Below are 14109 nucleotides of genomic sequence, written 5' to 3'. Positions count from 1 at the left end.
TATGTTTTCTGCTCCTGTTCCTCCTCCCACCCTCTACCCTCAGGTAGCCCCCAGTGTCTGTTGTTCCCTTCTTTGTGTTCCTGAGTTCCCATCATTTAGCCCCCACTTATAAGTTAAAACATGTGATATTTGGTTTTCTGTTCCTGTGTTAGTTTGCTAAGGATAATAGCCTCCATCTCCATCCATGTTCCCACAAAAGACATAATCTCATTCCTTTTTATGGTTGCATAGTATTCCATGGTGTATATGTGCCGTATTTTCTTTATCCAATCTGTCATTGATGGGCATTTAGGTTGATTCCGTGTCTTTGCTATTGTCAATAGTGCTGCAGTGAACATTGACATGCATGTGCCTTCATGGTAGAATGATTTATATTCCTCTGGGTATATACACAGTAATGGAATTGCTGGGTCAAATGGTAGTTCTGCAGTTAATTCTTTGAAGAATCACCATACCGCTTTCCATAATGGTTGAACTAATTTACACTCTCTCCAACAGTGTATAAGTGTTTCCTTTTCTCCAAAATTTCACCAGCATCTGTTTTTTTGTTTTGTTTTTTTTGACTTTTTATTAATAGCCATTCTGACTGGTACAAATTACAACGTTGTACCTTTGCAACTTTGGAATTGTTTATATTAGCCACTTGCTTCCATTTTTTTCCTTGAAGTCTTTGATTAAAACACATAATAACCCATACCATCTCTTGGTGCTGTCTGTGATGCCAGATTCACAGCAGCCCCTCCTATCCTTATCACTCTTCCTGGGATGTCTAGGTAGGGCTTTTGACAGAGGGTTGTATTCCTAGAGGCAATTAAGCTGCTTATCTGCCCCAGGACAGTAGTGCTGTTGTGGAGTCTCACAGATGCACCACTCTAGAGGCTACTGCTTTGAGGATGGGGATCCATCTCCATGCTAAATCTCCCCACCCCCAGCTCTAGTGAATGGCACCGTGCCCTGTGTAGACTTAGTGCTGAATGTCAAACAAGACAGTACTCTAAGAAACTGGATTTGGAAGCAAGATACCTAGTGTATTTCCTGGCTTAGCAACTATAAGACTTTCTTATATTGGGTCATCCACTCCTTCTGTTTTTGCCTCTAATTTCTTTATGAGTGAGAGATTGCAGTGGACCAGTAAAAGCAGCCTAGACTTTGTGTCATTATGACCCACTTCTTACACCACCATTGGTAGCTGTGTGCCTTAGTTGAGTCACTGCCATTTCCAAGCCCCAGTGGCTTCACTTGTAAATGGAGCTAACATAGTCTGCCTCACACAGTTGCTGAGATATTTTTTCCACAGATTGCCCCACTCCTCCCTGCAAAATTAGTAAGTTGTTTTTTCATTGCTATATCATCAGTACTAAGACAGTGCCTGGGGTATAGTTAGTACTCAATACCTGTGAATGAATGAATGCAAGGCTATCTCCCCCAACGTGCATGGGCATACATGCACATGCACGTGCGCGCGCGCACACACACACACCCTCTACCTCACAGAACCTTGGAAAGAGTGAAACACTCTCTGGATAGTATTTTCAGTTCTGCAGAAAAGAATGCCTTGAACATCTAACATTATGTTCCTAGTTATCTTCATATTTCTTCTCTCTCACACAAGTACGGAAATTTTAGTAGCAGAAATAGTTAGTTGTCCCTGACCATCACTGAGTGGGCAGAGTATTTTGTTTTGTTGTGAGATTGTCTCAAATTTTGGCTTTATCATAGGACTCAGAAGCTGCTAACGAAAAATCCAAAGAATCCTTCTGAGGAGTCAAGCAGAGACGCGAGGAGTCATAGGCCTGCTGACAGTGAGGATGGGATGTCCTCTTGCCCTCAACCTTGGGTAATGTGACCAAAGCCGATGAAGCAAGGAATTGCCTTGATATTAACCCCTGTGCATTTTTTCTATTTTTTCACTGAGTTCAGAATGACTGGAATCGGTTATAGCTTCCAGCTGGTGTCAATGTTAGCCAAGACCACATCAGCTAGGGAGGTCCTGGGTGGGAGGGTGGGGGAACTGTGTCATTAACTAAAGGAATCAGATGAGTTATAATAAGGCCATAATTTAATGGCACAATAACTTTTTGGAATTTTTTTCTTTCATGTAGATTCTTTCTATAACTTAGATTTGTATGTGTTATGTGAAGACTTTCCATATTTTTAGTTGACACATTCCAGATAGATGTCTTAAAAACCCAAGATTATGCTAATTTCCTTCCTTTCTTCCTTTCTTCTCTTTTCTTTCTTTCTTTCTTTCTCTCTCTCTCTCTTCTTTCTTTCTTTCTTTTCAGGATCTTGCTCTGTTGCCCAGGTCAGAGTACAGTGGTCCAACCACTGCTCACTGCAGCCTTGACCTCCTGGGCTCAAATGATCGTCCCAGCTCAGCCTCCCAAATAGCTGCGACTACTTGCACACGCTGCCACGCCCAGCTAATTTTTCTATTTTTTGTAGAGACAGAGTTTCACCATGTTGCCCAGACTGATCTCAAACTCTTGGGTTCAAGCAATCCACCTGCCTGGGCCTCCCAAAGTGCTGGAATTGCAGGCATGAGCCCTGCACTCAGCTCTCATTTTCTTAATATTTCTTTTCTCATACACATTTCAACTCCCTAAATTTCAGTAGCAGAATAGCTGCCAGATTTAACAAATAAAAATATAGAATGCCTAGTTAAATTATACTTATACTGAAAGTTCAAATTTAAATTCAAAGTTAAATTTAACTGGGTTCTGTATTTTATCTGACAATCCAAATGTTTTCCAAAAAGCACAGAGGTTTGGGAAGTTCAAGATGCTTCATAAATCACCCACTTCGGTAACGGATCTTGGAACACTAGAGGGCAGTCTTGAAACAGGTTACACATTCTTGAATCAGTTAAGGGAATTTCCATTTCTAGAAACCTGTCAGAGTTAATGACTGATTCAGTGCGTGCTGTTGGCATTATTTGTGGTATGTATTGTGGAAGAGACTGGAATGTATGGCAGGTCCATGGAGGGTTGAATCCTTAGGGAAGAGCTATTAGAGAGAGGTTATGGAGGAGCAATGTTTGGGGTCCGTCCCACATGATTTCCCCTACTCCCCAGTTCCCAACTCACTGTGAATTCCCGGAAAGTAGCTTTCCTGTGACTGTGCTTTTGACTACCAATTGATCATCTTTTCCTACCTGTAATAGGCATCCAGTGTTTCCTTGTTTTTTTGGTTGGACTCAAGTATGGGGGGAAAAAATAGAGGCTGGGCAAGGTTGTTCATGCCTGTAATCCCCATGCTTTGGGAGGCCAAGGCAGGAGGATTGTTTGAGGCCAGGAGCTTGGGACCAGCCTGGACAACATAGCAAGATCATATTTCTTTAAAAAGATTTACAAAAAGCTTTGCTGGGTGTGGTGGTACACACTTGCAGTTCCAGCTAGTCTAGAGGCTGAAGCAGGGGGATCACTTGAACCCAAGAGTTCAGGGTTGCAGTGAGCTGTGATAGCACCACTGTACTCCAGCCTGAGTGACAGAGTGAGACTTTATCTCTAAAAAATTAGAAGGCATGTGAATTCTAGCCTTATTTTCCCACCAATTGGCTATCTAATCTTCAGCAAGTCCTTTAACCTATGCAGACCTCTGCTCCCCACTCAGTACAAAGGGTTTAGATTAGATGATCTCTAAGATCCCTTCAGTCTTTATCAGTTCCAGAAGTATGTGATTCTACGACTTAGCTCTAGAATATACTTGCTTCTTTGAGGGCTCATGACTTTGTGAACTTCTAAATTACCCAGATTTCACTTGTCAGTCTACATGGTATTTCATTCAGGTTTTGAGTAGCAGGTTTAATTCATCTCATTAATTCATCATCATGGAAATGAAGGAGAAACACAATCTGTATATGTCTATTAAAAAATCAAAAGCATTTGCTGCTGTCATGAGCAGCTTGTTGGCTCAGAGCTATGCTAGGAGGCCTGGGGCTGCCGAGCTAAGTCCCCCACAGCCATCGTAACCGTCCCTGACAGCAACTGCTGCTGTAGGTATCAGTGGGAATAGGAGGGAGCTGAACACTCAAACTAGGAGAAGCAGCAGCAGAAACAAATCTAGTTCCATTAGCTGCTTTTCCCACCTCAGCCCAGAATTCCGGGACCTATGTTCTTCTGGCAGAGAGGCATGAGGTTAGAAAATTTGCAGTGCGGAGGGTTGGGTTTTGACTTGAGACAGAAATAATGGGCATGTGTCTTTAAACAGCGGGTCCTGTGTTTATTTTGCAATGTGTTGCTGCGGGAGATCATTAATGAGGAGGAGATGAAGCATGATTTGTATTATAAAAAGTAAGAAAATGAAAATACATGTTCTCTGGATTCACCCTTCCCTTACCAACATTTCCCTGTCTTCTCCCTGATTGACTCCACTCATCATCCCTTTCTACACCTTTCTCAAAGGAAAATGTGGGCAAAGAGATTCTTCTCTACTCCTCTTTCTGTTGTTTCTGAATTGTGTGCTCCTTTCTGTGGAGTGCCCATTTCTGAACCAATGGAGCCTGATCAGCCAAAACCTTGGTGCAGTCCTTGCCCTGGTTACTGATTGACAAGGAAGGATTCACCAAATGATGTCCTTTGTCCTGTTGTATGGGGTCACTTCTTTTCTTCCCTGTAGCGTGGATCTGTTTTAATATCTAATCTATCTAAAGTGAATGAGAGCCAGTGAACTCTGGTCAGCCTGCATTGCAAGTGCCCAATCAATTTTTGATAACACAAGTAATGACAAAAGTAATCATTTTGCTGACTGAAGAGAAATGTTGTTGTTGTCTGTTCCTCCCTATTAAAATTCCAGGTCCCTAGGCTGTTCAACCAGCTTGCAAAATTGTCATTGCACAAGATTAGTACCTTTAAGGGCCCCAAGTTACTCAGAACTTGGTACATGTTTAAATGAGTGTTATTAATGTGTGTGTGCGTTTGTGTGTATGAAAAGTTGTAGTGCATACATATATGAGATATTATTTCCCTGGCCTGTGGGCAGTTCTTAGAATACTTATGAATTCTTGGATTGCTTATGGTAAATCAGTGGCCTCCAGGAATCCATCACCTAAAAGCTGAGATTCCATAATTAGAATAGATTCTTCAGTTAACATATTGGTAGTGCCTAGTTGCTTTAAGAGAAAGTAACACAAGGCTCTTCACTGAATGTCGAATCTCTCTTTAGCTAGAAAGACAAACTTCACAGGGTCTTTCTTCTGACCTTCACTTTCCATAGGATGAACATCGTAAAGCCATGGACTTTGATTCAATGTATGTTGAGATAATTTGTGAACTATAACAATATCCTCTCTCCCTCCTTTTTGTTATCTGCAGTTTGTGGTTACAAAGGAACACCAAGACCTCAGGAATGGGAGTCAACCAGTGGCTGGTGAGGATGGCCAGGCAGCAGATGTTGGTCAGTTTTTATCCCTGGCTCCTGATGAATGGTTATTTTTACTTAGATCCTGACTGTTTTTCAGTGAAAAGTCTCATTTAACCACACACACACAAACAAAATAACTAAACTGTATATGCTATGTGAGTAGCTGGGCTGTATTGAAATGCCATGGACCTGATTTGCACTGGAGTTCTACCTTATATGAGGTTACCATGTTCACTCAAAACTCTAGTCACAAGGCAGCCCGTGTTCTTGCACTTTGAGCAAGAACACGATGGATGACTCCTTGATTTGAATTGAGTTTTGAGGTCATTCTTAGGGTCCAGGATCTATACTGGTAGCTGTAAATATAGTCCCAGTTAAGTTGTAAATGGTTCCAAGAAAACGTGTTCCATGTTCAACTCATCTAGCGGGAAGGGTTTCTGTAAATTTAAGGTGATCTGAGGATTGTCCTGGGGATTTCAGAGTATTCAGATCTTATCAGGGGCATGACCTTAGCCAGACACCTGGCTGTGTATGAAGTCCAGCCAAGCCACTTGTGGAGAGACCATAAAATCAACCCAGGTTCTTAGGAACTCAGTCTACTTCAGATAGAAATGAACTCACATACCCTTTGACATAACACTTTTTCCAAGAGTTGTATTATGATCAACCTTTTGGGTTTGGGTCTCAGATTGAGTTTTGTTTCATAGGAGAGGACATTGTTTCACAGGCCAAAGGCATTGTTGACCATGCCTTTGTGCCGTGAGCCTTTGGAAAGCTTTAGAGAAACTTTTAGCCAACAAAAACTGTTCCTCTGCTAATGAAAAGAGCTAATGAAATATCAACTCCAGTTATATTTTCTGTATTTTTCCTTCTTCAATGTGCTTATTATCATAACCTCCTTCTGAGATTTCTTTCTGGAAAGAACATAGGCTTCTCGTTTTGGAAAACTCACTCTAAATTCCCTTCTCATACCTATGTTGCCATGAAACCCCCAATACTGAATTCAGTACAACTTTATTACCTAATTTGAAGAAGGCCTGGATATTAAGGTACACTTAAGAATTGAATATGAAAACTACAATAGATAACATAGTTTTTTTATATGGATCATTACTTTCCCCGATAATGAAAAAATTCAGCATTTTCAAAAATTTGCTTCAGTGCTTATTGTTATTGGTAGCACTATTGAAAAGTAATGGAATATCTTGTAGTTACTACTTTTCCTTGAGCAGCTAAAAGTACATAATTCTTTCTTATAATGGTAATCCACGATAGAGGCACATATAATATAATTTTGCAAGCTAATAGCACAATGCTTTGACAGGAATTTGGTTAAACTTAGAAAAGAACTAAGGATTCATTACAGTTAGCTGAGTACTCTGGAATATATTAGAATGTCTCTTTTGCTGTTGTTGCTTTTTTTCCCCTGCACTGTACTGCAAATAATTTGACCCATTCTCTGTGGGCCACTCATATAACTGTCTCCCAGCATGAGTGATGACATCCCCGATCATGTCCAGCTGTCTCATAAATGCCTGGGGTAAAAGTGTGCATAGAGACTGGGGTGGGGGGAGATCAAGTGAGGAATGAAATAAAAGATCAAGTTTGGCTCTGAGCCAATCTGTTCTGGGCTCCTGGAAAACTCATTACAACACAATACTAGTGTAGTTCCATAAAACCATCTTCACTGAGCTCAGCTGACATCAGTTGACACAGGTTAAGTGCAGAGTACATGCTAGGGGCAGCTGACTATGCCAGGGGAAAGGAAACGAAATACATCTAAAATCTGAGCTCAGACCAGGCACAGTGGCTCACACCTGTAATCCGGGCACTTTGGGAGGCCAAGGTAGGCAGATCACTTAAGGTCAGGAGTTTGAGACCAGCCTGGCCAACATGGTGGAATGCCGTCTCTACCAAAAAGTACAAAAATTAATCTGGCATGGTGGTGCACACCTATAGTCCCAGCTACTCGGGAGGCTGAGGTAGGAGGATCACTTGAGCCTGGGAGATGGAGGTTGCAGTGAGCTAAGATTTCAACACTGCACTCCAGTGAGACTTCATCTCAAAACAAAGATAGAGTGAGACTCCATCTCAAAAACAAAAAACAAAAAACCTGAGCTCTATCTACTCTCAAGTCATTTGTGGTCCAGATGGGGAGACAGAAGTACACAGTAAAAGCTAAAGAACAGGTAGTACAGGTAGTACAGTTCTTTAAATCCTCTCAACCAACCTAGACTATTTTAATTTTTTAAAAAAATTTTAAGATGCCAACCAAGACTATTTTAATTTTTTAAAAATTATTTTAAGTCAAGGTCTTACTCTGTCACCCAGTCTAAAGTGCAGTGGCTTGGTCATGGCTCATTGCTGTCTTGGCCTCCCCAGGCTCAAGCAATCCTCCCACCTCAGCCTCCTAAGTAGCTGGGACCACAGGCATGCACTATCATGCCCAGCTAGTTTTTTATTTTATGTAGCAATGGAGACTCCCTATGTTACCCAGGCTGGTCTTAAACCCTTGGGTGCAAGCCATCCTCCCACCTCAGCCTCCCAAAGTGCTGGAGTTACAGACATGAGCCCCTGCACTGGCCTATTTTAATTTTTTAAAAATTGGGCCCAGGGTGGGGTGCGGTGGCTCATACCTGTAATTCTAGTACTTTGTGAGGCTGAGGTGGGCGAATCGCTTGAGCCCAGGAGTTCAAAACCAGCCTGGCCAACATGGCAACCCCGTCTCTACAAAAAATACAAAAATTAGCCGGGTAGTCCTAGCTACTCAGGAGGCTGAGGTGGAAGGATCACCTGAGCCTAGGAGGAAGAGGCTGTGGTGAGCTGTGATTGTGCCACTGCACTCCCGCCTGGATGACAGAGTGAGATGCTTATCCAAAAAAAAAAAAAAAAAAAAAAGAAGAAGAAGAAGAAGAAAAAAAAAAATGTGCCTAGAATAGTTTGAAAATGGGTTATCTTTGTGTCTCATTTTCAGGCCAGTTCTTCAACCACTACCATTTAGGGTTTCTCTTGCCTATCTATTGTGAATGATATGAATATTGAAATTTCTTTTGTCTTTGTATAGGGTCAGTGCAACCAACTTCATGGAGGCAGAAGCCCCAGTTATGTGGAGTGGGCCCAGAGCAAGGCTGCTGGATTCCAGTATCCAGTGATAAGGGCTCCTGTCCCCAGGTAATGGAGCGAAGCTTTCATATGCCCTCCTATGGGACACGGCCCGTCGATGGGGGTGTCCAGAAGCCCCATTCTCTCCTATCAGTTAACTCATTATGGCAACAAAGGGCCCTGGACCCACCACACCAAATGGAGCTGACTCAGTGAAAACTGGAATTAAAAGGAAAGTCTAGAAGAATGAACTGTGTTGATGCACAGTATCTTTTCTTTCAAAAGTAGAGGAAAACTATAGGTTTTGGTTCCACAATCTCTACGACTAATCACCTACTCAAGGCCTGGAGACAGACATGTAGTTGTGCTTTTGTTTGTTCTTTTAGGCAGTCTCATTGCAGTCTTATTTTCAAGTAAGAGTACTGGGAGAATCACTAGGTAACTTATTAGAAACCCAAATCAGGACAACAGTGCTTTGTAAATTGTGTTGTCTTCAGCAGTCAATACAAATAGATTTTTGTTTTTGTTGTTCCTGCAGCCCCAGAAGAAATTAGGGGTTAAAGCAGACAATCACACTGGCTTGGTCAGTTACAAAGTAATTTCTTTGATCTGGACATAACATTTATATCAATTTCATGAAATGATTGACTATTATAATACTGTTAAGATACAGTGTAGGCATTTAACTCCACATTGGCATGGTCCATGCTGATAATTTTGCAAAATGAATTGTGATGAATCAATGAAAAATGTAATTTAGAAACTGATTTCTTCAGAATTAGATGGCTTATTTTTTTTTGAAAAATCTTTGAATGAAAACATTTTATTTTTAAGATATTTACACAGGAGGCTTCAGGGTTTCTCAGTCATTACTGTCCTTTTCCCCTACAGAATTTTCCCTCTTGGTGTGATTGCACAGAATTTGTATGTATTTTCAGTTACAAGATTGTAAGTAAATTGCCCGATTTACTTTCATTATAGATGATGTATTTCTTCTAATTATTTAAATAAAATCACCAAAAAAATAAATATTTTATTGTACGCCTGGTTAATTAGTTAATTATAGTCTAAGGCAGTGCTAGAGTTGAACCAAAATGATTTGTCAAGTTTGCTGATGTTTCTGTTTTTTGTTTTTTTGTTTTTTTTCAGAAAGAGAGGATAGAATCTCACTCTGTTATCCAGGCTGGAGTGTGCAATGGCACAATCATAGCTTAGTGCAACCTCAAACTCCTGGGCTCAAGCAACCCTCCTGCCTCAGCCTCCCCAGTAACTAGGACCACAGGCAGAGGCCACCGTGCCTGGCTAAATTTTTTATTTTTATTTTTTGTAGACTTGGAGATCACACAATGTTACCCCGGCTGGTCTTGAACTCCTGGCCTCAAGCAAGGTCATGCTGGTAATTTTGCAAAATGAATTGTGATTGACTTTCAGCCTCCCAATGTATTAGATTACAGGCATGAGCCATGGTGCCCAGCCTTGTAACTCTTTAAAAAAATTTTTAAATCTACAACTCTATAGATTAAAATTCCACATAGTGTTCTAATTAAATATTTTTCTTGCAGCCAAGGTATTGTTACTACAGATAACACAACCTGATATGGTAACTTTGAATTTTGGGGGCTTTGAATCATTCAGTTTATGCATTAACTAGTCTTTGTTTATCTTTCATTTCTCAACTCTTTGGACTTTGGTGATACCAGACATCAGAATAAAAAGAAATTGAAGTACCTGTTTTCAAATGGATACTTCATAAGAATTTTGGTAAAGATTTGGTGATGGGGAGGATGACTTGAGGTTTGTGGATATTAGTTAATTATTCAGTATGATAGCTCGCCCAGGTAATTTAGATTTTTCTATATTCGGTTTTACTTTCATTGACAATTAATATCCTGGAGGATCAGAAGATTTGTCAATTTCTGCTGAGTCACTGGCCTAGAAAAATAATAACCATAATTTCCCCCAAGGTTTTCTTTCCCTAAGTGTGAATATTTTTTCTTCCTCCAAAAGCTCACTTTTGGGTTTAGATTACACTTTTGTATTTTAGCACCTCTTTCTTTAGGGTTTCAATGATGACAAAAGAAATGACACGAGACCACAGCTACCCATAGCATACCATTATCTTTGTACCAGAAAAATCCTTGTTTCCTTTTTAATGACTCTGGCCCTTAGAAACTGGGACCCTGCTAAGTCCTTGACTAGGCTATCCACCAGCTCCCGGTCGGATTAAAGAAAAAACGCACTTTGTGTTTTTTAATCACCAAGCCACCCTGCAGAGATATCTTCTTCTTGCAGATTCACATCTTTATCCGTCATGTCCTTTTTTCTTTAAAAATTCAAGTTTTAAGAACAGCATTTTCGTGTAAAAACTTGATTTGTGTTTTTTCCAGACTGAATACTTTTCCTCCCTAACTCTCATGGTCTCATTGCATGCAGTGCCTGGTTGAGCTTCTGTTTGACTAAATGGCACCTACTATGTATAAAATGAGCATTCTGGCCTCTTTTCTAGCATCTAATAAAGGCTTAATACACTGTATTCTTTTGAAACCATATGATTCCAGTCCAACTATTAGCCTTGATTTCCAATTGATGTTCTTTTCATGAGACTAAATGATTATTGTGATTGTTGAAAATGTGATAGCAGCACTAAAGTATAAATCCTTAAAAAACACACATATGCATGCAACCAAAACCAACAAAAGGCTAAAAAGAAACAGAAAATATCTAGTCAATTTAAGTAGCTGTGACAGGCAAAATTTTTGGTTTGCTTTTACTTTTTATTTCCTCTTCATTCTTTAAGTCTTTAAATGAGAAACCCTTTTCCGCATTGGTTCATTCTGAAGTAGGAATTCCAAACTTTCCTATTTGGAACTTGACAGGGTTTCTGTAGCTAGAGGCCATATGCTAGCAACAAGGAAAACGCCGGCTTTACATGCCTGATGGCTTTGTACTCTGTGAACCAGGTAAGCTGTAACTGTTTCCCAGACTTTCATCTCTGCATATCATTGGGATACAGTTGGTTACTGTGGTTAGATGCAGCAAAAGACAGATGCACAAGTGCCAGCTCATCCTCACTTTTCTTGGTGATGGCTGCTGCCAGCCTGCAGATTGTCCCCACTGTCCCTTCCTTAGTGTTTTCTAAATCTCTTTTTCCTGACTGTTGGCTCTGATGCACACTGGTAATTCTGGGCCTACCACCAAACACAGACACAGCATCCTTCCATAGTCTTCCCTGCCTGCTCCACTGGACACTCCCTCCCACTTGGGAAGCGGGGAGTGCTTGACTTCATGGGTTTCCCTGCCAACTCCAACCTGTCCATGCATCCCATTGCATCAGAGTGCTAATCAGTGACTTTGCTCTAATCATCCAAATCCCCTTTCTGTACCTTATTTTCCCAGCTCCTCTTGCAATTGTGTAAGGTTTAATTTCTAAATTTAATTATTTCTAAATTACTTTTATTACACAGTACTCAATGATTTGTTTCCTTGATTGAACTCTGATATAACAGGCAAATTCAACCAAATATTCAAGGTACACATAATTCTCATATTATACAAATTCTTCTATATAATAGAAAAAAGAAAACACTCCTCACCTCATTTTATGGAGTATTATCCTTATTTCTATAGTAGATAAGTATAGCACAAGAAAGAAAGATTATAGGTCAAACTCAATTACAAATATAGATGAAAAAAGTCTAAACAGAATATTAACAAAATCGCCTTGGCAGCATATTGGAAAAATGACATCTCATGGCCAATTGGTAATTATATAATAAATGAAAGATTGGTTAAATATTTAAAATCATTAGTTGTCATTCAATATAGTACCAAAGCAAAAGAGAAAAAAATAAAAGCATATTTTGAGTAGGGGCAGAAATAATTTTCAATAAAAATCAACATGTATTCACAACAGAACTTCTTAGCAAAAATATAAAGAAAAGTTAAATTCCTTAACTTGATGAAATCTATCAAGTCTGCTACTCCAAGCAAACATAATACTTAATGAAATATGAGAGTATTCCCTTTAAGATCAGGACTAAGATAGGATGCAACACTCATCATTTCTTTTCAGTGAGATACCTATTCTAGGTATCTTAGATGGTAATCTGACACAGCACGATAATATCCCAAAGCAGTAATATTAGATTTTTAAAATATGTAGGGGTTTAAAATTTTTTAATTGCACTCTATTTGCAGATGATTTAGTTGTCCAGAGAAAATACAAAATAATCTATAGTTAAATCACAAGTAGGAACACAAAATCAGTATATCTCAGGAATGCTTACTAGAAAATGTAGTCAAAATGTGTAAATTATAATAGTAATATAAATGTGAAGTAACTGTGAATAAATCTAACAGGTGTCCAAGCCCATTATGCAGAAAATTAAAGGTGGAAAGACATTGGCCGGGTGCAGTAGCTCACACCTGTAATACCAGCAATTTGGGAGCTTGAGGCAGGAGGATGACTTGAGCCCAGGAGTTTGAGACCAGCCTGGGTAATACAGTGAGCCCTTGTCTCTTGAAAAAAAAAAAAGGAGCGGGGGAGACGTTAAAGATTGAAAGATAGCCTAAAAGAAGGTATACTAAGTTCATTAATAGAAAGTCTTAATGTTATAAAGTCATTAATTCTCCCCAAACAGATAAATCAATTCAATAATATTTTAATAAAAATCTCGTTTTTTCCATTAAATCTGGCAAACTAATTCTAAAATTCATATGAGATGTTCATAGCTATGAACATCTAGATTTATCAGAAACCTACTACTAAGAATAATTTAAGAAAACTGGATAAAAAACAATCCATTTGAAGGCATCAGATAAATACTAAGGCAATAAGGATTCTAGGGGCTAAGATCTTAAGAAAGAATGAGAAATGCAAAGAGATAAACCTGACACTCAGTGTGTCACTTTTCCTCTTCCAGCGTTTGCTAATTTGTAAATAGCAGGCTAAAAGAAGAATACAGAGAATAGCGGTAACATGAGAAGTTGAGCGGAGCTTTTGCCATTGTTATGAGGCTAGGAGACAAAAATTAGAATTTAGGACCTGCCAAAGAACAATGGCCCTGATGACCAACCCAAGGCTTCACATAAGATCTTTGAAGACCTACATTGTAGGCCAAAGATCTAATTAGAAACAGTCCAGCCCTCACAAAGAAACACAAATTCAAAATATTCATTCCCTAATAGAATTAAAGTTATTTGACCCTATCTTTAATGTTGCTACAAGCAAAAGTGAACTCTCTTTGAAGGAACATAATGCCATTCAGAATCTCTGATTATGTCTTCAAATTTTTATATACAACATCTCGCATTCAATAAAAAATTTCCAGACAAGCCAGGGGATAAAACAATTAGCCAAAAACCAAGATAAATCAAAAGGCCAAATAAGCAGACCTACAGGAGATTCAATTATTGAAGTTATCAAACATGGATTTTAAAATAACTTAGGTTTATATATTGAAAAATACACAGAGTGAGAAAAAGAATTTCAGCAAGAATTGGCATCTCCTGGGCGCAGGGGCTCACACCTGTAATCCCAGCACTTTGGGAGGCTGAGGTGGGCAGATCATGAGGTCAGGAGTTCGAGACCAGCCTGACCAACATGGTGAAACCCCATCTCTACTAAAAATACAAAAATTAGCTGGG

General features: G+C 39.5%; 1 protein-coding gene across 11 annotated transcripts in view; it reads left to right on the top strand.

Annotated features, from left to right (window-relative positions):
- Positions 1-9492, top strand: part of EGF (epidermal growth factor) — a 100061-nt gene extending 90569 nt beyond the window's left edge. For 6 of the 11 annotated variants that reach the window (XM_050790985.1, XM_050790987.1, XM_050790990.1 and 3 more), the window contains 3 exons: positions 1720-1837; positions 5313-5394; positions 8426-9492. In XM_050790985.1, coding sequence (XP_050646942.1) covers positions 1720-1837; positions 5313-5394; positions 8426-8679 — 454 coding nt within the window. In that variant the 3' untranslated portion in view covers positions 8680-9492. The remainder of the gene's footprint in view (positions 1-1719; positions 1838-5312; positions 5395-8425) is intronic. The other 5 variants (XM_050790994.1, XM_050790989.1, XM_050790986.1 and 2 more) reach the window with 4 other exon arrangements.
- Positions 9493-14109: the final 4617 nt, after the last annotated feature.

The sequence above is a fragment of the Macaca thibetana genome, chromosome 5, assembly GCF_024542745.1.
Source record: "Macaca thibetana thibetana isolate TM-01 chromosome 5, ASM2454274v1, whole genome shotgun sequence".
Classification (NCBI taxonomy): Eukaryota; Metazoa; Chordata; class Mammalia; order Primates; family Cercopithecidae; genus Macaca; species Macaca thibetana.
Note: the sequence above shows the minus strand (reverse complement) of the source record. Positions and strands in the feature narration are given on the sequence as shown.